General features: G+C 42.6%; 1 protein-coding gene across 1 annotated transcript in view; it reads right to left on the reverse strand.

Annotated features, from left to right (window-relative positions):
- masp1 (mannan-binding lectin serine peptidase 1) overlaps positions 1 to 15160 on the reverse strand; it is a gene marked incomplete at its 3' end in the record, with an annotated part of 71543 nt that extends 56383 nt beyond the window's left edge. The window contains 4 exon segments of the mRNA NM_001160478.1: positions 3338 to 3469; positions 5194 to 5371; positions 14494 to 14722; positions 15106 to 15160. Of these exon segments, the coding sequence (NP_001153950.1) occupies positions 3338 to 3469; positions 5194 to 5371; positions 14494 to 14722; positions 15106 to 15131 (565 nt within the window).
- Between the last annotated feature and the right edge of the window lie 10702 nt (positions 15161 to 25862).

Here is a 25862-nt window from a genome sequence, read left to right on the forward strand (position 1 = left end):
TCACGTCCGTAGCCATGAAGTGCTTTGAAAGGTTGGTAATGGCTCACATCAACACCATCATCCCAGAAACCCCTGACCCCCTCCAATTTGCATACCGCCCAAACAGATCCACAGATGATGCAATCGCTGTTGCACTCCACACTGCCCTTTCACACCTGGACAAAAGGAACACTTATGTGAGAGTGCTATTCATTGACTACAGCTCAGCGTTCAACACCATAGTACCCTCAAAGCTAATTTCTAAGCTAAGGATCATGGGACTAAACACCTCCCTCTGCAACTGGATCCTGGACTTCCTGACGGGCTGCCCCCAGGTGGTGAGGGTAGTTAGCATGGCCAGGCACGACTCTAACACCATCACTAAGTTTGCAGACGACACAACAGTGGTAGGCCTGATCACAGACAACGACGAGACAGCCTATAGGGTGGAGGTCAGGAACCTGGCCATGTGGTGCCAGAATAACAACCTATCACTCAACATAGCCAAGACTAATGAGATGATTGTGGACTACAGGAAAAGGAGGACCGAGCACGCACCTATTCTCATCGACGGGGCTGTAGTGGAGCAGGTTGAGAGCTTCAAGTTCCTCTGTGTCCATATCAACAACAGATTAGAATGGTCCAAACACACCAAGACAGTCGTGAAGAGGGCACAACAAAACCTATTCCCCCTCAGGAAACTAAAAAGATTTGGCATGGGTCCTGAGATCCTCAGAAGGTCCTACAGCTGCAACATCAAGAGCATGTTTGCACGTACTGCCTGGTACGGCAATTGCTCGGCCTCTGACCGCAAGGCACTACAGAGGGTAGTGCGACGGCCCAGTACATCTAAGCTTCCTGCCATCCAGGACCTCTACACCAGGCGGTGTCAGATGAAGGCCCTAAAAATTGTCAAAGACCCCAGGCACATCAGTAATAGACTGTTCTTCTACTACCGCATGGCAAGAGGTACCGGAGTGCCAAGTCTAGGACAAAAAGGCTTCCCAACAGTTTTTACCCCCAAGCCATTACACTCCTGAACATGTAATCAAATGGCTACCCGGACTATTTGCATTGTGTGCCCCCCCTAACCCTATTTTTATGCTGCTGCTACTCTCTGTTTATCAAATATGCATAGTCACTTTAACTATATATTCATGTGCAAACTACCTCTATTGGGCCGACCAACCAGTGCTCCCGCACATTGGCTAACCGGGCTGCATTGTGTCCCGCCATCCACCACCCGCCAACTCATTTTTTACGCAAATATTACTCTTTGTTCATCATATATGGATAGTCACTTTAACCATATCTACATGTACATACTACCTCAAATCAGCCTGACTAACAGGTGTCTGTATGTAGCCTCGCTACTGTATATAGCCTGTCTTTTTACTGTTGTTTTATTTCTTTACTTACCTATTGTTCACCTAACACTTCTTTGCACTATTGGTTAGAGCCTGTAAGTAAGCATTTCACTGTAAGATCTACACCTGTTTTATTCAGCGCACGTGACAAATAAACTTTGATTTAATGTGTAAATATTTGTATGAACATAACAAGATTTAACAACTGAAACAAACTGAACAGGTTCCACAGACATGTGACTAACATAAATTGAATAATAAGTCCCTGAACAAAGGGGGGGGGGGGGGGGTCAAAATTACAGAAAAGTAACAGTCAGTATCTGGTGTGGCCACCAGTTACATTAAGTACTGCAGTGCATCTTCTCCTCATGGACTATACTAGATGTGCCTGTTCTTGCTGTGAGATGTTACCCCACTCTTCCACCAAGAGTTCCCAGACATTTCTGGGGGGAATGGCCCTAGCCCTCACCCTCCGATCAAACAGGTCCCAGACGTGCTCAATGGGATTGAGATCCGGGCTCCTCGCTGGCCATGGCAGAACACTGACATTCCTGTTTTGCAGGAAATCACGCACATAACAAGCTGTATGGCTGGTGGCAAAGTCATGCTGGAGGGTCATGTCAGGATGATCCTGCAGGAAGGGTACCACATGAGGGGAGAGGATGTCTTCCCTGTAACGCACAGCATTGAGATTGCCTGAAACTACAAGCTCAGTCTGATGATGCTGTGACACATCACACCAGACCATGGCGGACCATCCACCTTCAAATCGATCCCGCTCCAGAGTACAGGCCTCAGTGTAACGCTCATTCCTTCGAAGATAAACGCAAATCCGACCATCACTCCTGGTAAGACAAAACCGTGACTCGTCAGAGAAGAGCAGTTTTTGCCAGTCCTGTCTGGTCCAGCGACGATTGGTTTGTGCCCATAGGCAACACTGTTGCCGGTGATGTCTGGTGAGGACCTGCCTTACAACAGGCCTACATGCCCTCAGTCCAGCCACTCTCAGCACTGATGGAGGGATTGTGCGTTCCTGGTGTAACTCGGGCAGTTGTTGTTGCCATCCTGTACCTGTCCTGCAGGTGTGATGTTCCGATGTACCAATCCTGTGCAGATGTTGTTACACGTGATCTGCCACTGCGAAGACGATCAGCTGTCCGTCCTGTAGCGCTGTCTTAGGCGTCTCACATTACGGACATTGCAATTTATTGCCCTGGCCACATCTGCAGTCCTCATGCCTTGCAGCATGCCAAAGGCATGTTCACGCAGATGAGCAGGGACCCTGGGCAGAAAGGCCTCTTTAGTGTCCTAAGTTTTCATATCTGTGACCTTAACAGCTTACAGACGGTGTCTTAACGACCGTTCCACAGGTGCATGTTCATTACATGTTTTATGGTTCATTGAACAAGCATGGGAAACAGTGTTTAAACCCTTTACATTGAAAATCTGTGAAGTTATTTGGATTTTTACAAATTATCTTTGAAAGACAGGGTCCTGAAAAAGTGATGTTTCTTTTTTTGCTGAGTTTATGAATGTGCAATAAATGTTATTCAAAGATTAGATTCCACGTGGTTTTTGCTGTTAACACATTGGGGGAAAGATCCGATAGGCCAATACATTGGAATCGTACTGCCTTCATAAATACATTCGTATTTCGCAGAGCATTAGCTGCTAAACACTTTGTTTCCCCCTCCCAAAATATATTGCCGACACACAATACAAATTTCAACATCAAAAACAGTTGGCATGTAGGGAAGGAGGTTGGAATGCACTCAAAAAAGGGCGTGGAATGGGGAATCTTCAATATATAATGCATCATAATTGACAGTTATTGACAAATACAGTAGGTCGTGTGTGTAACACAGTGCTCTATCGTCTCCTAGTGAGAGCGTGTCATAAAAAATGAACTCTTTAGTGTCTCCAACTGTACTTTGCAAAGATGAAAATCCTAGAACCTCTGGCTATGAGTTTGGGGAGACGGTAAACAATACCTCGACATGTCCTGTTATCAGAATGCAGCAGGTAGCCATAGCGACAGGAGCAGTAGTAGCCACCAATGTAGTTGTGGCAGAAATGGTCACAGGCCAGATCCTCATCGTTCCTGTCCCTACACTCATCCACATCTAGAGAGAAAGACAGAAAGAGAGAGACTTTTTACTCAAGCCCTGCACTAACATACCTGATTCAACTAATCACCTAACCCTTGATTAGCTGTGTTAAAATAGAATACAAATTAACTTTTATTAACTATTACAGTGCCTTGCGAAAGTATTCGGCCCCCTTGAACTTTGCGACCTTTTGCCACATTTCAGGCTTCAAACATAAAGATATAAAACTGTATTTTTTTGTGAAGAATCAACAACAAGTGGGACACAATCATGAAGTGGAACGACATTTATTGGATATTTCAAACTTTTTTAACAAATCAAAAACTGACAAATTTCACACCAGGCAGGTCCGAGATACTGTTGTGAAGAAGTGTAAAGCCGGATTTGGATACAAAAAGATTTCCCAAGCTTTAAACATCCCAAGGAGCACTGTGCAAGCGAACTTTAAACGACACTTTTTATGGATATCTTTAAGAAATGGCTTTCTTCTTGCCACTCTTCCATAAAGGCCAGATTTGTGCAATATACGACTGATTGTTGTCCTATGGACAGAGTCTCCCACCTCAGCTGTAGATCTCTGCAGTTCATCCAGAGTGATCATGGGCCTCTTGGCTGCATCTCTGATCAGTCTTCTCCTTGTATGAGCTGAAAGTTTAGAGGGACGGCCAGGTCTTGTTAGATTTGCAGTGGTCTGATACTCCTTCCATTTCAATATTATCGCTTGCACAGTGCTCCTTGGGATGTTTAAAGCTTGGGAAATCTTTTTGTATCCAAATCCGGCTTTACACTTCTTCACAACAGTATCTCGGACCTGCCTGGTGTGTTCCTTGTTCTTCATGATGCTCTCTGCGCTTTTAACGGACCTCTGAGACTATCACAGTGCAGGTGCATTTATACGGAGACTTGATTACACACAAGTGGATTGTATTTATCATCATTAGTCATTTAGGTCAACATTGGATCATTCAGAGATCCTCACTGAACTTCTGGAGAGAGTTTGCTGCATTGAAAGTAAAGGGGCTGAATAATTTTGCACGCCCAATTTTTCAGTTTTTGATTTGTTAAAAAAGTTTGAAATATCCAATAAATGTCGTTCCACTTCATGATTGTGTCCCACTTGTTGTTGATTCTTCACAAAAAAATACAGTTTTATATCTTTATGTTTGAAGCCTGAAATGTGGCAAAAGGTCGCAAAGTTCAAGGGGGCCGAATACTTTCGCAAGGCACTGTATATCATATTTTTTTTTTTATTTTTTTTATTTCACCTTTATTTAACCAGGTAGGCTAGTTGAGAACAAGTTCTCATTTGCAACTGCGACCTGGCCAAGATAAGGCATAGCAGTGTGAACAGACAACACAGAGTTACACATGGAATAAACAATTAACAAGTCAATAACACAGTAGAAAAAAGGGGAGTCTATATATACATTGTATGCAAAAGGCATGAGAAGGTAGGCAAATAATTACAATTATGCAGATTAACACTGGAGTGATAAATATAAAAATATTGGTCCTGGGCTAGAACAAAAGCCTGAACAACCCATGGGTCTAGCCTGGCCCAGTATTGAAGAACACTGATTAACAATGTTAGATGGTTCCTCACCCTAAAACTAGTCTATGGGTCATAAAAGACTGTCATCCAAGGTCCGGTTTCCTTTAAACAGCCAACACCATCTAACCAGCTAACTTTAGCGACCATTAGCTAACAATGAATGGAAGTGACAGTACAGGCCGCTCACCGACAGCGCTGTAGTGGGACTCGAAGCCCAAGAAGCGTTCCTCATTGGAGAAGTCGGACCGGAAGGAGACACTGAAGGAGCTCCTAGGGGAGCTCATGACCTGCTCTCCTGGGACCTGCTCTGTGTCACTGTCCTCGCGCCCACAGAACACTGCCAGCTCCTCTCCATTAGCCTCCACCTGCAGAGAAAGAGTAGAATGGACGTGTGAGCACAAAGTCACATACAGCTGCACGTATGCAGACACATACACAAAAATATGTAGGCCTACAGTACATGGCATTGACATGAATTGACACCTTTATCAGCTATTGACTTGATTTTCTCATGTAAAGCTTTTCATAAATCGCATTTCAGATTAATGTTGGAATGTTTTAATGGAATGTTTTTGTTGAAGTTTTCTAATGATTACCGATAAATGGCCTTTTTGTCCACTAATTAATCCATTCCAAATATCTCCCCCGTGTCTGTCTGTCTGACTGTCTGTCTGTCTGTCTGTGTCTGTCTGTCTGTCTGTCTGTCTGTCTGTCTGTCTGTCCAGATGTACGCACAAACACTTTTTAGAACACCAGTCTTATCTGGGTCTCTGATAGCATGTTTACACTGAGTGTGTCATTGAACGTTCGGTTAACCCCAGCTACAACAGAGCAGCATGTGGGAGATTAAGAGACACTTTTGTATAGCCACACTGGCCACAGTCCCAATACCACACAACACTAGAACATTTCTACAACTACAAGCAAAGAAACAATCACAGTAATACCACAGATATTATAAAGCACTTCTCGTGTGCTTATTCACTCCGATGTAAATGTGCAAGCATACATTCACAAACACACAGGCACACACATTCACAGATCAGCATCAGACATATACAGTAAATCTTCATTCAAGAAGAGGACAACACAATGTTATCTGTGTCGGTCACCGGTCGCAGGACTGAGAACTGTGGGTAGATGAGCAGTGTTATGTATGTGAGCGTCCGAGTGTGTGTGTATGCACAAGGATCTCTATGCATTCTGCACCCCAGGGGGTGGGGGTCTGGACAAGGTGGTGGAATTCAAGCAGACGCCTCACAATGGAACTTATTGATGAGCTGTGAATTTGGCAGTGGGAAGTGGGAGGCTACTTATGCCATTATTAGAGTTTGGACGCGTTCCGGGGTAAAGTTTCCACTAGATACAGATCCAATTCTAACCTTAGCCATTAGTGGGGAAAATGCCAAACTGACCCAAGATCAGCATCTAGTGGCAATGCATAAAAAGGTTACATTTTTTGGGGGGGGGCATTGGAACACGTGATTTCCGAGATAAGTAATGTGTGGCGTGGCAGTGACGGTAATGATCAAGCCTTACAAACATAAAAACAAGCGCATACACACAATCACCCCCCACCCCGACACAAACACAAAACCACCCCCTTGTAAAACACAGACACATTGCATTGTGGAAAAGCAGTCATCTGGTTCCTCTGTTGTTCTTTTGTGTCTGGCTGCTGGTGTGGTGCTGGGTGCATTGCGGTGGTGCCCTGTAGGGTTATTTGAATATGAATATGAGCTTGGTGGGAAGTGAATGCTTCAGAGTCGCAGTGGAATGAATGCTAATTTATTTATTTTTTATTTTATTTCACCTTTATTTAACCAGGTAGGCTAGTTGAGAACAAGTTCTCATTTACAACTGCGACCTGGCCAAGATCAAGCATAGCAGTGTGAACAGACAACAACACAGAGTTACACATGGAGTAAACAAAAAACAAGTCAAAAACACAGTAGAAAAAGAAAAAAAAGTCTATATACATTGTGTGCAAAAGGCATGAGGAGGTAGGCGAATAATTACAATTTAGCAGATTAACACTGGAGTTTGCAAAAGAGGGTTTGCAAAAGAGCAGAAAAGTAAATAAATAAAAACAGTATGGGGATGAGGTAGGTAAATTGGGGGGCTATTTATCGATGGACTATGTACAGCTGCAGCAATCGGTTAGCTGCTCAGATAGCAGATGTTTAAAGTTGGCGAGGGAGATAAAAGTCTCCAACTTCAACGATTTTTGCAATTCGTTCCAGTCACAGTCAGCAGAGAACTGTAAGGAAGGGCGGCCAAATGAGGTGTTGGCTTTAGGGATGATCAGTGAGATACACCTGCTGGAGCGCGCGCTACGGGTGGGTGTTGCCATCGTGACCAGTGAACTGAGATAAGGTGGAGCTTTACCTAGCATGGACTTGATTCTAGATTTGATTTTGGATTGGAGATGTTTGATATGAGTCTGGAAGGAGAGTTTACAGTCTAGCCAGACACCTAGGTGCTTATAGATGTCCACATATTCTAGGTCGGAACCATCCAGGGTGGTGATTCTAGTCGGGCGTGCGGGTGCAGGCAGCGAATGGTTGAAAAGCATGCATTTGGTTTTACTAGCGTTTAAGAACAGTTGGAGGCCACGGAAGGAGTGTTGTATGGCATTGAAGCTCGTTTGGAGGTTAGATGGCACAGTGTCCAAGGAAGGGCCAGAAGTATACAGAATGGTGTCGTATGCGTACAGGTGGATCAGGGAAGAGCAACATCATTGATATATACAGAGAAAAGAATCGGCCCGAGAATTGAACCCTGTGGCACACCCATAGAGACTGCCAGAGGAGCGGACAACATGCCCTCCGATTTGACACACTGAACTCTGTCTGCAAAGTAGTTGGTGAACCAGGCAAGGCAGTCTTTAGAAAAACCGAGGATACTGAGTCTGCCGATAAGAATATGGTGATTGACAGAGTCGAAAGCCTTGGCCAGGTCGATGAAGACGGCTGCACAGTACTGTCTTTTATCGGTGGCGGTTATGATATCGTTTAGTACCTTGAGCGTGGCTGAGGTGCACCCGTGACCGACTCAGAAACCAGATTGCACAGCGGAGAAGGTACGGTGGGATTCGAGATGGTCAGTGATCTGTTTTTTGACTTGGCTTTCGAAAACCTTAGATAGGCAGGGCAGGATGGATATAGGTCTGTAACAGTTTGGGTCCAGGGTGTCTCCCCCGTTGAAGAGGGGGATGACCGCAGCAGCTTTCCAGTCCTTGGGGATCTCAGACAATATGAAAGAGAGGTTGAACAGGCTGGTAATAGGGGTTGCAACAATGGCGGCGGATAGTTTCAGAAATAGAGGGTCCAGATTGTCAAGCCCAGCTGATTTGTACGGGTCCAGGTTTTGCAGCTCTTTCAGAACATCTGCTATCTGGATTTGGGTAAAGGAGAAGCTGGGGAGGCTTGGGCGAGTAGCTGCGGGGGGCGGAGCTGTTGGCCGAGGTTGGAGTAGCCAGGAGGAAGGCATGGCCAGCCGTTGAGAAATGCTTGTTGAAGTTTTTGATTATCATGGATTTATCGGTGGTGACCGTGTTACCTAGCCTCAGTGCGGTGGGCAGCTGGGAGGAGGTGCTCTTCTTCTCCATGGACTTTACAGTGTCCCAGAACTTTTAGGAGTTAGAGCTACAGGATGCAAATTTCTGCTTGAAAAAGCTGGCCTTTGCTTTCCTGACTGACTTCGTGTATTGGTTCCTGACTTCCCTGAACAGTTGCATATCGAGGGGACTATTCGATGCTATTGCAGTCCGCCACAGGATGTTTTTGTGCTGGTCGAGGGCAGTCAGGTCTGGAGTGAACCAGGGGCTCTATCTGTTCTTAGTTCTGCATTTTTGAACGGAGCATGCTTATCGAAGATGGTGAGGAAGTTACTTTTAAAGAATGATTTGTGTGAGATAGAGGGCATCTACCTTAGATTGTAGAACTGCCGGGGTGTGCAAATAACACCATCGGCAGGACACCAGCACCCTGCCCACCCCCCCACACACACACAACATTAGTGTAACTTGTTTACCCCCAGCGGGAGATTGGCTCTGCAGAAGAATTATCCATACAATTTGCAACTCTCTCTCAGCTATTTTCTGGTTATCATAGGGGATGTAATGACACTCTGGTTGTGTTCCAATTCTCTACCCTTCACTTCCTCATGCATTGAAAAGCATTTGATTGGTGCTTCTTGAAAATGTTCTTTCCTCCAAGAAAACATTAGACAGTGGTTGAAGTACTGTATTGCAAACAGGTAAGTATTTTGTGCAAATGGGGAATATGATGACACCCTTCATAAAAACATAAGATGCTGCCATTTGTCGTTACCGAGAAGAACAAAAATAAAGGAATATATTTCCTATATATTTCATTTTTATAACCATTGCAGAATAAATTCCTCACCTTTTCTGGCAGTGATGGGTTCATATTTCTGAGGTAGCCATACAACAAATTACCATACGCATCTCTTTTCATTGGGGCTATGTAAATACAGTGCCTTCAGAAAGTATTCATACCCCTTGACTTATTCCACATTGTGATGTGTTACAGCCTGAACTCAAAATGGATTAAATATAAAAACAAATTTCACCTATTTACACACAATACCCCATAATGAAAAAGTTAAATCATGTTTTTAGAAATGGTTGTAAATGTATTGAAAATGAAATACAGAAATCTAATTAAAGTATTCACACGTTCGAATCACCTTTGGCAGCGATTTGCACACCTGGATTGTACAATATTTGCCCATTATTCTTTACAGAATTATTCAATCTCTGTCAAATTGATTGTTTGTTATTGCTAGACAACCATTTTCAAGTTTTGCCACAGGATTTTCAAGCAGCTTTAAGTAAAAACTGTAACTTGGCCACTTGGGAACATTCTTCATGGTAAGCAACTCCACTGTAAATGTGGCCTTGTGATTTAGCTTATTGTTCTGCTGAAGGTGAATTCATCTCCTAGTATCTGGTGGAAAACAGACTTAAATAGGTTTTCCTCTAGGATTTTGCATGTGCTCCATTACGTTTCTTTTTTTAATACTGAAAAAGTCCACAGTCCTTAACGATTGCAATCATACCCATAACATGATTCAGCCACCACTATGCTTGAAAATATGGAAAGTGGTATTCAGTAATGTGTTGTATTGGATTTGCACCAAACATAACACTTTCTATTTCAGAACAAAAAGTGAATTGCTGTGCCACATTATTTGCAGTATTACTTGAGTGCCTTGTTGGAATATTTTTGTTCTGTACTGGCTTCCTTTTCACTCTGTCAATTAGGTTAGTATGGTGATGTAACAACACTGAACAAAAATATAAGCGCAACATGTTTAATGAGCTGAAAACACATATCCCAGAAATTTTCCATACTCACAAAAAGATTATTTCTCTAAAACTTATGCAAAGATTTTTTTACATCCCTGTTAATGTGCATTTCTCTTTTTCAAGATAATCCATCCACCTGGCAAGTGTGGCATATCAAGAATCTGATTAAACAGCCTGAGGCATATTGCACAGTCTGAGGCATATTGCACAGGTGCACCTTTAATTGGGGACAATAAAAGGCCACTCTAGAATGTGCAATTGTCACACAACACAATGTCATAGATGTTTCAAGATGAGGGAGCATGCAATTGGTATTCCGACTACACGAATGTCCACCAGAGCTGTTTCCAGATAATTAAATTATAATTTCTCTACTATAAGACGCATCCAACATCGTTTTAGAGAAGTTGACAGTTTGTCCAACCGACCTCGCAACTGCAGACCACATGTAGTAAACACACCTTCACATCTGGATTCTTGAAATTAATGAAATTGTGGGTTTTCACCACCAAAGAATTTATGCAAACTGTCAGAAACCATCTCAGGGAAACTCATCTGCATGCTTGTTGTCCTCACCAGGATCTTGACCTGACTGCAGTTTGGCATCCTAACTGACTTCAGTGGGAAAATGCTCATCTTCGATGATGACTGGCCCGCTGGAGAAGTGTGCTCTTCACGGATGTATCCCGGTTTCAACTGTACCCGGCAGATGGCAGACAGTGTGTATAGCATCGTATTGGCGAGCAGTTTGCTGATGTCAACATTGTGAACAGAGTGGTGGTGTGGTTATGGTATGGGCAGGCATAAGCTACGGACAACGAACACAATTGATCTATAGCAATTTGAACGCACACAGATACCGTGACGAGATGCTGAGGCCCATTGTGTCATTCATCTGCCGCCATCACCTCATATTTCAGTATGATAATGTACCGCCTCATGTCTCAAGGATCTGTACACAATTCCTGGAAGCTGAAAATGTCACAGTTCTTCCATGCCCTGCATTCTCACCAGAAATGTCACCCATTGAGCACGTTTGGGATGCTCTGGATCGATGTGTACGAAAGGTTGTTCCCGCCAATATCCAGCAACTTCACACAGCCATTGATGAGGAGTGGAACAACATTCCACAGGTCACAATCAACATCTTGATCAACTCTATGCGAAGGAGACATGTCGCGCTGCATGATGTAAATGGTGGTCACACCAGATACTGACTAATTTTCTGATCCACGCCCCTACCTATTTTATAAGGTATCTAACCAACAGAGAATATCTGTATTCCCAGTCATGTGAAATCCATAGATTAGGGCCTAATTAGTTTATTTCAATTGACTGATTTCCTTATATGAACTGTAATTTAGTAAAATCTTTTAAATTGTTATTTTGCATTTATACTTTTGTTCAATGATAATCCATCTTCAGTTTTCTATCACAGACATTAAACTCTAAGCTGTTTTAAAGTCACCATTGGCCTCACGGTGAAATCCCAAAGCAGTTTCCTTCCTCTCCGGCAACTGAGTTAGAAAGGACACCTGTAGATTTGAAGTGACTTGGTGTATTGATACACCAATCCAAAGTGTAATTAATAACTTCACCATGCTAAAAAGGGATATTCAATGCCTGCTTTTTGTATTTTTACCCATCTACTAATAGATGCCCTTCTTTGCAAGGGATTGTAAAAACTCCATAGTCTTTGTGGTTGAATCTGTGTTTGAAATTCACTACTTGACTGAGGGACCTTACATATGATTTTATTTGTAGGGTACAGAGATGAGGTAGTCATTCATAAATCATGGTAAACACTATTATTGCTCACAGTGTGAGTCTATGCATCATCATTTGACTTGTTAAGCACATTTTTACTCCTGAACCCATTTAGGATTGCTATAACAAAGAGGTTTAATACTCATTTCAGCTTTACATTTTTTATTAATTTGTTTTAAAAAATTAAAACAATTCCACTTTGACATTGTGTTATTGTCTGTAGGCCAGTGACCAAAAAAATTCTACATTTAAATCAATGTTACATTCAGGCTGTAACAGAACAAAATGTTAAAAAGTCACGGGGTGTGAATGATCCCATAGGCAGTGCATCAAGAAAGTGTTTATTTAACTTAGATGTATGTATGTTACTACTCTACTGTAATTTTAAGCCTAGACAATGTTTCAGAACTCGCGGTCAGTCCAGCATATTCAGGTTGGGGGAAAAGTAAATGTAAAACATGTTTTCAGTCAAACGTTGTGCTGACAGAATGTGCCATTGGTTTCTATTTCAGAAACTGTCACAATCCATAAATTACTGAATACTTTTTTTTTACATTCTGCAAACACAGTAGATAGACTGGTAGTATGTAAAATATTTGACAGTACATGTAGGCTACAGTATTGCTGTGCAATAGGAGCGCAACATCATAAGCCCATTTAATCTCTGAGTCTATACCAAGACAGGACATGAAAACACAAACATCTATAGATAAACAAAATATCAAAACAACAATTCATTGTTTGCATATAAATGTGGTCTGTAGTCTACTTTTAAATTGTCTCCAATATACAATCAATCTTGAAGAATGTGTTGACAGGGTAGGTAACAACACATCTGCCATGCTGATCCTCAACATGGGGGCCCCCTCAGGAGTGCATGCTCAGTCCTCTCCTGTACTCCCTGTTGACCCATGACTGCATGGCCAGGCACGACTCCAACACCATCCTTAAGTTTGCCGACGACACAACAGTGACAACGATGAGACAGCCTATAGGGAGGAGGTCAGAGAACTGGCCGTGTGGAGCCAGGATAACAACCTCTCCCTTAACATGATCAAGACAAAGGAGATTGTGGACTACAGGAAAAGGAGGACCGAGCACGCCCCCATTCTCATCAACAGGGCTGTAGTGGAGCACATTGAGAGATTCAAGTTCCTTGGTGTCCACATCACCAACAAACCATCATGGTCCAAACACACCAAGACAGTCGTGAAGAGGGCACGACAATGCCTATTCCCCCTCAGGAGACTGAAAAGATTTGCCATGGGTCCTCAGATCCTCAAAAAGTTATACAGCTGGTATGGTAACTGCTCAGCGTCCGACCTCAAGGCACTACAGAGGGTAGTGCGTACGGCCAGTACATCACTGGGGCCAAGCTTCCTTTTCTCAAAAGTGCATTGTTGGTTAAGGGCTGTAAGTAAGCATTTAACTGTAAGGTCTACACCCAATGTATTCGGCGTATGTGACATACAATTGGATTTGACAGGCACTTGCTATGTTTAGTTTGAAAAGGTCACTGCAAAATATCGAAACATTCTGCCCGCACCTACAGAAATGTGATCAAAAATGCCATTGCTCTTTCTTTTACAAACTGCCGTGGCCTAATTCCATTATTGCCAAATTACACAGGAAATAAAGGGTGCTATAGTGACTACAAAAGGCGAATGGAGTGCATTTTTCAGGTGGAGTTAATGCACACAATTTTACGACAGATCATAAAGTATACAAGAGCACACTTCGGGGAGTGTTCATGAGCACATTTTGGGAAAGGGTAGAATTGGACCATGGCCGAAGATACTATGTCAGACACAGCAGAGGACGGGAGCATTTCCCCGGAATGCTTTGCTGCAGTAAGAGCACTCCACACTACAGTTCCATGCTGCTTATGATGTTGCCATGCTAAACCCTGTTCAGAATTCCAACCATTCTGGCATAACTCTGGTTCCTAGAAATCAAGAGATGGGTCGGGCACCAAAGCCTGGCAAACCAACCCGAACTGGCACCAGCTCCGACCAGGCTCCTGTGCCAGTGCCGCCTGGCACATCATCCATTATCATTCTCTTCACTGGCATAGCATATTACACTGGCCCATGCTGGCACACTGACATATTTGGCTGGCTAAACCCATGCACCTTCTCAGGGACAAACTAATGCCAAATAGTTTGGCAATATGCCAGGGTCTATTGTGCCAGGCAGGCAAATCTATTACAAAAAAAGCTCTTCCAAGAATAAAAATGTTTGTCATGAGAGTTGAATATTCATTTACATTCCTAATTGAATTGACTGAACTAAATCAAGGTGGGACATGTGAATTGTGTCCCTTTTCGAGGCATTTTCTCCGTGTGAATGGCTGGCCACACACATACGCAGTCACGATTCACTTACCTTGACATAGTCGTACTCACAGAGGTAGGAGGGTTCTAGGTCGAAGTGCAGGAAGTAAAGTCTGATTTGGAACCCGTCGGGAACGCTTATGTTCCAGCGGACCTCGGACTCTTTAGGGTAGGGTTCTGGAAAGTTCGGGGAGTTGATCGTGCCATACATGTCACTCAGACAAATTACCTGAGCTCCAGCGGGGACCATGGACAGTAGGTCTAACAGGAACGGTAATAATCTGGAGAGAGAGGTATTATGATAAATCTATCTTTATCGACATGTTATAATAAAAACTAATTGTCACAATGGAAAGTAAATCGCAACTCAAATGACTATGACATAGATGGAAAAACGTTCCTTTTTGGGTATATTTTTCTTAAGGTTATTTCTGATCGTTTCCCCCAACAAAATGTGTATCCTAGTTTAAGACTAAAGTAGGCTAAATCACAAAGCTCGTTGGATACAGCAATTTTAAATTCACAACCCTCCCCCATGCAGCGACAGAATAAACAGTTATTCATTTAAAACAAACAATAACAATCCCATAAACATTTTAGGTTATTGCTACTGTGGGTTACAGAGGACAATTCGTATAAGTAGTATATACTAGCCTACACCTACCCCATCATTGCCGAAGTTGCAGCCATGATACGCTTACTGTGCGAAACAGCTGAGCTTCTTTGAACAAGACATCCCTGCACAAACACGAACACACTTTCCCAACCAGTGTGTGTGTACGTCATTTCTACCAACCGCATGCGCAACATTCAGAATGGGATCAGCTGGAGATTGGGACAACACGGCAGTTGTGTAACCAATATTCCACTTCTAGCAGAGGCAGTGGTCTATTGCTATAACACATCGTGTTATAATCGTGTAATAACCAAAAAAGACTGCACTTGAAGAAACTTTCAAAGTTTTTGAAATGTTCCAGATTGACTGACTTAAAAAATATACATTATGATTCTGGGTTTCAATTACCTTGTGTCATGCTATGGAAATGTGATAAGCATGATGAGTTTGCCATTTGTGAAGAAAATAAAACGTTTATTCTATCAAGACATGAGAAGTGTGCATGACAAGGACAGCAGGAGGGCACCTGATTGGTAGTGCTAAACATGAAGTCATTGACAATTGTGAAAAACATATCCTACCACATTCCCATTAAAGTGAGATGAGAAAACGATGGTTAATATAGCTATTTTGTGATCATTTTAGTAGAATTAATATTGTAAGGCAAAATATTGGGGTTGAGCAACATTGCCATGTTGACACATGGTTCATTTTCATAAATTTCGACCCTATAGCATTCATTACTCAAAAATTGACAAAAACATGAAATGATGGCTGATAATGCGTTACTTTCAGCAAATGTACTAAAACCAGAAATATGGAGATAAGACAGATATTGTGCACTTCTCGCCAGCTGTTACTTCCGTCCCAATGCTGCGTGTCCATCTGTGCTACCGGCAGGAACAAAAGTAACATTGCAGTAGTTCTGTTCAAGGTCTATTTAATTTAAACTAATTTACCCTATACATTAAATTACAGTAGCTAATAGTAGAAGACATAAATTGTTTGTCATGGAATGTTGTCTCAAGCTCTGTCGATTTCATAGTAATAAAAAAACAAAAGTGTCACTTTCGTCCCGGTTCTCCCATACTTCCCAAAAATCTAAAAGCATTGGATTGGTGGAGGCAGGGGCTAGAGAGTGGGCTTAGTAGGCTCGTGCTGTACCAGTATTTTCCTTTCAAATAAATGAATGGAAGTGAACAAGTGGTTCCGTCGTTGTCATAGCGCCGTGAGGTCACCTAGGCAGAGAGCTCCTGTACATTTTGTAAATATTTGTCATAATTGTTTTTATAGCATTTTTCCCTACAAACTTTATTTTATTAATTAACTATTCGCTGAATTGTTTCTAATCCAGTACGTTTTCAAGACTGAAGTTGGCGGTTGATTTTTGGCTACCTAGCTAATGTTAGCTGGCTAGCATGCAATGTTTTGATTTCATTATGCCTACTGTCCGGAGGTTGAAGATGGCGAGAAGCCCGAAAACATACAGTTGAAGTCGGAAGTTTACAGGTTGGAGTCATTAAAACTCGTTTTTTCAACCACTCCACAAATTATTTGTTAACAAACTATAGTTTTGGCAAGTCGGTTAGGACATCTACTTTGTGCATGACACAACTCATTTTTCCAACAATTGTTAACAGACAGATTATTTCACTTATATATCACTGTATCACAATTCCAGTGGATTAGAAGTTTACATACACTAAGATGACTGTACCTTTAAACAGCTTGGAGAATTCCAGAAAATGATGTCATGGCTTTAGAAGCTTCTGATAGGCTAATTGGCATCATTTGAGCCTATTGGAGGTGTACCTGTGGATGTATTTCAAGACCTACCTTCAAACTCAGTGCCTCTTTGCTTGACATCATGGGAAAATCAAAAGAAATCAGCCAAGACCTCAGAAAAAAATGGTGTGCCTCCACAAGTCTGGTTCATCTTTGGGAGCAATTTCCAAACGCCTGAAGGTACCATGTTCATCTGTACAAACAATAGTATGCAAGTATAAACACCATGGGACCACGCAGTCGTCATACCGCTCAGGAAGGAGACGCGTTCTGTCTCCTAGAGATGAACGTAATTTGGTACGAAAAGTGAAAATCAATCCCAGAACAACAGCAAAGGACCTTGTGAAGATGCTGGAGGAAACAGGTATGAAATTATCTATATCCACAGTAAAACGAGTCCTATATCGACATAACCTGATAGGCCGCTCAGCAAGGAAGAAGCCACTGCTCCAAAACAGCCATAAAAAAGCCAGACTACGGTTTGCAACTGCACACGGGGAGAAAGATCATACTTTTTGGAGAAATGTCCTCTGGTCTGATGAAAAAGTATATATATAACTGTTTGGCCATAATGAACATCATTATTTTTGTAGGAAAAAAGGGGGAGGCTTGCAAGCCGAAGAACACCATCCCAACCATGAAGCACGGGCATGGCAGCATCATGTTGTGTGGGTGCTTTGCTTCAGGAGGGACTGGTGCACGTCACAAAATAGATGGCATCATTAGGCAGGAGAATTATGTGGATATATTGAAGCAACATCTCAAGACATCAGTCAGGAAGTTTAAAGCTTGGTCGCAAATGGGTCTTCCAAATGGACAATGGCCCCAAGCATACTTCCAACGTTGTGGCAAAACAGCTTAAGGACAACAAAGTCAAGGTATTGGATTGGCCATCACAAAGCCCTCACCTCAATCCCATAGAAAATTTGTGGGCAGAACTGAAAAAGCGTGTGCGAACAAGGAGACCTACTAACCTGACTCAGTTACACCAGCTCTGTCAGGAGTAATGGGCCAAAATTCACCCAACTTATTGTGGGACGCTTGTGGAAGAATAGCCAAAACGTTTGACCCAAGTTAAACAATTTAAAGGCAAGGCTACCAAATACTAATTGAGTGTATGTAAACTTCTGACCCACTGGGAATGTGATGAAAGATATAAAAGCTGAAGGAAATAATTCTCTACTATTATTCTGACATTTCACCTTCTTAAAATAAAGTGGTGATCCTAACTGACCTAAAATGTCAGGAATTGTGAAAAACTGAGTTTAAATGTATTTGGCTAAGGTGCATGTAAACTTCCTACTTCAACTGTAGGTGTACAGAGTTGAAAGAGAGCATGACTGTATGGAGTACTACGTAATAAGGCTACTTCTGAATTTACTATAGAAGTGTGGTGTGATTTCTGGCGCCTCGTGACTGCCGTAGCATCACCAAAGTGGGTGCTGCATTTTGGTAGTAGTGAAGAGTAGCTAGCTAGCTCAGTCCTGAATCCTGTGTGTTTAGAGAGGTAGTCACATGAAACAGAAGTCAAAAAGTTATTTTTAATTTCACCTTTATTTTATAAGGGAGTCCCATTTAGACCAAGACATATTTTACAAGGGAGCCCTGCATGAACACAATTTATAATATGTATAACATAGCACACAAAGCTATAATCAATTTAAGAAGCAAGCATGGTCCTCCATTAACAACGTGAACTGCCTTAGAGGCACCAGAACATGAAGTTGCGGAGAGCTCTGGAAATCATTCCCTATAAGGGTAGCAAATAAACTGAATGCAGATTTACCTAATTCCATAGAGTTCAACAGGACCTCTAGAGTTAGCCATCCTTGTGATCGGTCTGGTGACTCGGATGTCTGTAATTTAACAATGAAGTAAGGTATGGCAGAAGTTTGCACAATAAGGCTATACAGTATAAACCAAAAAAGAGGGCAGTGCATTGATCTACCAGACTTAAGAGGGGGCCAGCCTACTTTCTGATACAAAATGAATAAAGTGCATTCACTATGATAAACTGCGTCCAATGGTTTCAATACAGCGGCAGCCACATTCATATACTGTAGATGATACCACCATAGTTTATAACCAGTATGAATGTCGACTGAATTATTTGTTTTCTGCTATTTAACAAAATGCTTGCCCTATTCCTATAAAGGAAGCCCATTTTAATTATTAACTTCTTAAAGAGATGTTCTGGAACCAATTCGTCAGGATTTTTTGTACCCTCCCACTTCGGCTGGTTGTGTCAATGTATAGTTCGTACATGCATAATCTATGAGCAGAATAACTGTTTTACATCCATTAGTCATGAAATCTCTAGTTTGAAAGCAACTGTTTTCTACACACATTTTGGCCCACGTGGGCCAGCCAATGAGCTTAAGCCCCTCACCATTTGAGTGACAGCTAGCAAGATACACATTGATGCGAGACAGACAGTAACTAGGAAACGGAGTCATTGCATGGATTGTGTAAACAATTGCCATATTCATCATGTCAGCCGAAGAGGTAAGGTATGCAAGCTCTGCAAGCTATGCGTAGTGAATTTATGAACTGACTTACGAACTAATGTATTTTATAAAAATCATTGTTTTTTTAGTTGAGCTAGGCTAGCTAGTAAGCTATAGCCACAGCCACATATAGAGTCATGTATTTAGAAACATGAAATACATGGCTATAGCTAGCTAGCTAGATTATATTAGAAGATTCGAAAAAGGAAAATCAGCCACAGTCGATATATTGCAAATGCAAATATTAAATTGATAAAGCTACAGGATAAGCAGTACCCATTCATAACGTAGTAATTACTTCTTATTTAACCTTTATTTAACTAGGCAAGTCAGTTAAGAACAAACTGTTATTTACAACGATGGCCTGACAAAAGGAAAAAGGCCTCTTGCGGGGACATATGAAATCTAAAAATCGTAAGTCTATTATTAGCTTCCCATATATTGACAATAAACTTGAGGACGTGGTCCATGGATGACAGGACGATGACGGGCTGTGCAAGGTACATACACCCTTAGACAACTGAAGTACTGGGCCAGCCACTCTTAAATATCACCTGGGTCAACACAGGTGAAACAATTTCCCACTAACGAGATGACAAGCTAGCACAAGCACTGACTAATGAGGTGACACCAATCTGCACCCCTTGTGCTAACGTGCAACTACAAAATATAAATGGAAAAAAACAAAGCCTGTAACATGGACTATGTCTTCTAGGAAGTAAGCCACATTCTTACACAAGAATAATACAGAACTACAGTAGCAGTTAAAAGGTTGGACACACCGACTCATTCAAGGGTTTTTCTTTATTTTTACTATTTTCTACATTCTTTTCAGATTATTCAAAGTAGCTTCCCTTTGCCATGATGACAGCTGTGCACACTCTTGGCATTCTCTCAACCAGCTTCACCTGGACTGCTTTTTAAGCAGTCTTGAAGGAGTTCCCAAATATGCTGAGCACTTGATGGCTGCTTTTCCTTCACTCACCTCCTTCCAAACCATCTCAATTGGGTTGAGGTCGGGTGATTGTGGAGGCCAGGTCAACTGATGCAGCACTCCATCACTCTCCTTCTTGGTCAAATAGCCCTTAGACAGCCTGAAGGTGTGTTGGGTCATTGTCCTGTTGAAATACAAATGATAGTCCCACTAAGTGCAAACCAGATGGAATGGCGAATCGCTGCAGAATGCTGTGGTAGCCATGCTGGTTAAGTGTGCCTTAGATTCTAAATAAATATATATTTTTTAAAATCACCGTTATTTAACCAGGTAGGCTAGTTGAGAACAAGTTCTCATTTAGAACTGCGACCCGGCCAAGATAAAGCAAAGCAGTGCAAAAAAAACCCCCAACAAAACAGAGTTACATGGAATAAACAAATATACAGTCAATAATACAATAGAGAAAGACTATATGCAGTGTGTGCAAATGAGGTAGGATAAGGGGGGTTGAGGCAATAAATAGGCCATAGTGGCTAAATTATTACAGTATGGCAAATTAAACACTGAGGTGATAGATGTGCAGTTGATGAGTGTGCAAGTAGCGGTACTGGGGTGCAAAGGAGCAAAATAAATAAGAATATGGTGATGAGGTACAGTGCCTTGCGAAAGTATTCTGCCACCTTGAACTTTGCGACCTTTTGCCACATTTCAGGCTTCAAACATAAAGATGTAAAACTGTATTTTGTGAAGAATCAACAACAAGTGGGACACAATCATGAAGTGGAACGACATTTATTGGATATTTCAAACTTTTTTAACAAATCAAAAACTGAAAAATTGGGCGTGCAAACTATCGGTCGGATAGTCAGTTTTACTAAAGTATGTTTGGCAGCATGAGTGAAGGACGCTTTGTTATAAAATAGGAAGTCGTTTCTAGATTGAATTTTGGATTGGAGATGCTTAATGTGAGTCTGGAAGGAGAGTTTACAGTCTAACCAGACACCTAGGTATTCGTAGTTGTCCACATATTCTAAGTCAGAACCGTCCAGGCTGGGTAGGTTTTGGCAACGATCGGTTGAAGAGCATGCTTTTAGTTTCGCTTGCATTTAAGAGTAGTTGGAGGCAACGGAAGGAGTGTTGTATGTCATTGAAGCCCGTCTGGAGGTTAGTTAACACAGTGTCCATAGAAGGGCCAGAAGTACACAGAATGGTGCCGTCTGCGTAGAGGTGGATCAGAGAATCACCAGCAGCAGGAGAGACATCATTGATGTATACAGAGAAAAGAGTCTGCCCAAGGATTGAACCCTGTGGCACCCCCATAGAGACTGCCAGAGGTCCGGACAACAGTCACTTCGATTTGACACACTGAACTCTGTCATAGAAGTAGTTGGTGAATCAGGCAAGGCAGTCATTTGAGGATCCAAGGCTGTTGAGTCTGCAGATAAGAATACGGTGATTGACAGAGTTGAAAGCCTTGGCCAGGTCGATGAATACAGCTGCACAGTATTGTCTCTTATTGATGGCAGTTATGATATCGTTTAGGACCTTGAGCGTGGCTGAGGTGCACCCGTGACCAGCTCGGAAACCAGATTGCATAGGGGAGAAGCTACGGTGGGATTCGAAATGGTCGGTGTTCTGTTTGTTAACTTGGCTTTCGAAGACCTTAGGACGGCAAGGTAGGATAGATATAGGTCTGTAGCAGTTTGTGTCTAGAGTGTCTCCCCCTTTGAAGAGGGGGATGACCGTGGCAGCATTGCAATCTTTGGGGATCTCAGACTATACGAAAGAGAGGTTGAACAGGCTAGCAATAGGGAAGGCAACAATTTCGGCAGATCATTTTAGAAAGAAAGGGTCCTGATTGTCTAGCCCGGCTAATTTGTAGGGGTCCAGATTTTGCAGCTCTTTCAGAACATCAGTTATTTGGATTTGGGTAAAGGAGAAATGGGGAGGCTTGGGCAAGTTTCTGTGGGGTGCGCAGGGCTGTTGACCGGGGTAGGGATAGCCAGGTGGAAAGCATGGCCAGCCGTAGAAAAATGCTTGTTGAAATTCTCAATTATAGTGGATTTATTGTTGACAGTGTTTCCTAGCCTCAGTGCAGTGGGCAGCTGGGAGGAGTTGCTCTTATTTTCCATGGACTTTACAGTGTCCCAGAACTTTTAGGAGTTTGTGCTACAGGATGCACATTTCTGTTTGAAAAAGATAGCTGTTGCTTTCCTAACTGCCTGTACATATTGTACAGATAACTTTCCTGAAAAGTTGCATATCGCGGGGGCTGGTCAAGGGCAGTCAGGTCTGGAGTGAACCAAGGGCTATATCTGTTCGTGGTTCATCGCTATAACATCGCTATTACATCTACTAAATTTGTGTGACCAATAAAACCATGTCTTTGTTGATTTGAACATTAAGTTGTTAATTACACTTTGGATGTTGTATCAATACAAAGATACAGGCGTCTTTCCCAACTCAGTTGCCAGAGAGGAAGGACATCACTCAGGGATTTCACCATGAGGCCAGTGGTGACATTTAAAACAGTTACGAAGTGTAATGGCTGCGATAAGAGAAAACTGAGGATGGATCAACTACATCTAATTGACAGGGTGAAAAGTAGGAAGCCTGTACAGAATTAAAATATTTCAGAACATGCATCCTTTTTACAACAAGGCACTAAAGTAATACTGCAAAAAGTGTGGCAAAGCAATTAACATTTTCTTCTAAATACAAAGTGTTATGTTTGGGGCAAATCCAATACAACACAATTGAGTACTACAGTACTCTCTAAATGTTCAAACAGGATGGTGGCTGCATCAAATAAAATAAAAAAATCTTGTCACAATTTTTTGTCACGAAATGCTTGTGCTTCTAGTTCCGACAATGCAGTAATATCCAACGAGTAATCTAACCTAACAATTTCACAACAACTACCTTATACACACAAGTGTTAAGGAATGAATAAGAATATGTACATAAAATATATATATGAATGAGCGATGGTATAGAACGGCATAGGCAAGATGCAGTAGTTGGTATAGAGTACAGTATATATATACTGTAGATGTGTCACGTCCTGACCTTAGTTCCTTTTTTTTGTCTCTATTTTAGTTTGGTCAGGGCGTGAGTTGGGGTGGGCATTCTATGTTTTTGTTCTATGTTTTGTATTTCTGCTTTTGGCCTGGTATGGTTCCCAATCAGAGGCAGCTGTCAATCGTTGTCTCTGATTGAGAACCATACTTAGGTAGCCTGTGTTCCCACTATGATTTGTAGGTAGTTGTTTTCTGTCTTTGTGTGTCTGCACCAGACAGAACTGTTTTGTTTGTTCCACTTTGTTTTTTGTTCTTGTGTTCAGTTTCTTTATTAAATTTACCATGAACACGTACCATGCTGCACCTTGGTCCTCTTCACCTTCTTCCACCTACGAATATCGTTACAATATGAGATGAGTAATGTAGGGTATGTAAACATTATATGAAGTGACATTGTTTGAAGTGGTTAGTGATACATTTATTACATACATTTTTCCATTATTAAAGTGGCTGGAGTTGAGACAGTATGTTGGCAGCAGCCACTCAATGTTAGTGATGACTGTTTAACAGTCTGATGGCCTTGAGATAGAAGCTGTTTTTCAGTCTCTCGGTCCCTGCTTTGATGCACCTGTACTGACCTCGCCTTCTGGATGATAGCGGGGTGAACAGGCAGAGGCTCAGGTGGTTGTTGTCCTTCATGATCTTTATGGCCTTCCTGTGACATTGGGTGGTGTAGGTGTCCTCGAGGGCAGGTAGTTTGACCCCGATGATGCGGTGTGCAGACGTCACCACCCTCTGTGAGAGCCTTACGGTTATGGGCGAAGCAGTTGCCGTACCAGGCGGTGAATACAGCCCGACAGGATGTTCTCAATTGTGCATCTGTAAAAGTTTGAGTGTTTTTGGTGACAAGCCGAATTTCTTCAGCCTCCTGAGGTTGAAGAGGCCTTCACCACGCTGTCTGTGTGGGTGGACCATTTCAGTTTGTCCGGGAACTTAAAACTTTCTACCCTCTCCACTACTGTCCCGTTGATGTGGATAGGGGGGTGCTCCCTCTGCTGTTTCCTGAAGTCCACGATCATCTCCTTTGTTTTGTTTATGTTGAGGTTATTTTTGAGGTTATTTTCCTTGCACCATACTCCCAGACCCATCACATCCTCCCTGTAGGCTGTCTCGTCGTTGTTGGTAATCAAGCCTACTACTGTTGTGTCGTCTGCAAATTTGATGATTGAGTTGGAGGCATGCTTGGCCACACAGTCATGGATGAACTGGGAGTACAGGAGGGGGCTGAGTATGCACCCTTGTGGGGCCCCAGGGTTGAGGATCAGCAAAGTGGAGGTGTTGTTTCCCACCTTCACCACCTGAGGGCGGCCTGTCAGGAAGTCCAGGACCCAATTGCACAGTGCGGCATTCAGACCCAGGGCCTCAAGCTTAATGATGAGCTTTGAGGTTACTTGGTGTTGAATGCTGAGCTATAGTCAATAGACAAGTTTTCCTCTTGTCCAGATGGGATAGGGCAGTGTGCTGTGTGATGGCGATTGCATCGTCTGTGGACCTATTGGGGCGGTTAGCAAATTTAATTAGGTCTATGGTGACAGGTTAGATGGAGGTGATATGATCCTTGACTAGTCTCTCGAAGCACTTCATGATGACAGAGGAGTGCAACGGAGCTAAAGTCATTTAGTTTAGTTACCTTTGCATTCCTGGGTACAGGAACAATGGTGGCCCTCTTGAAGCATGTGGGGACTGCAGACTGGGATACACATCTGCCAGCTGGTCTGCGCATGCTCTGAGGACGCGGCTAGGGATGGCGTCTGGGCCGGCAGCCTTGCAAGGGTTAACATGGTTAAACGTCTTACTCACTCGGCCGCGGAGAAGGAGAGCCCACAGTCCTTGGTAGTGGGCTGCGTCATTGGCACTGTGTTATCCTCAAATCCTCAGATCCTCAAAGCGGGCAAACAAGGTGTTTAGCTTGTCTTGAAGCAAGACGTCGGTGTCGGCGACGTGGCTGTTTTTCCTTTTGTAGTCCATGGAATGTCTGTAGACCCTGCCACATACGTCTCGTGTCTGAGCCATTGTCTCTATACTGACGTTTTGCCTGTTTAATTGCCTTGCGGAGGGAATGACTACTTTGTTTGTATTCTGCCATTTTCCCAGTCACCTTGCCATGTTTAAATGCGCTTTCAGTTTTGTGCAAATGCTGCCATCTGTCCACGGTTTCTGGTTAGGCTAGGTTTAAATAGTCACAGCTGGTATAACATCTCCTATACACTTCCTGATCAAGGCAGTTACCATTTTAGTATATTCGTCAATGTTATTCCCAGAAGCCACCTGGAATATATCCCAGTCCTCATGATTAAAATAATCTTTAAGCGTGGATTCCGATTGGTCAGACCAGCGTTGAATAGTCCTTAGCACGGGTATTTGCTGTTTGACTTTCTGCCGATAGGAAGGGAGGAGCAAAATGGTGTCATGGTCAGATTTGCCGAAATGAGGGAGGGGGAGGACCTTGTATGCATCCCGGAAGTTGGAGTAACAGCGGTCTAGTGCTTTAGCTGTGCG

Source organism: Oncorhynchus mykiss, chromosome 15 (assembly GCF_013265735.2).
Source record: "Oncorhynchus mykiss isolate Arlee chromosome 15, USDA_OmykA_1.1, whole genome shotgun sequence".
Classification (NCBI taxonomy): Eukaryota; Metazoa; Chordata; class Actinopteri; order Salmoniformes; family Salmonidae; genus Oncorhynchus; species Oncorhynchus mykiss.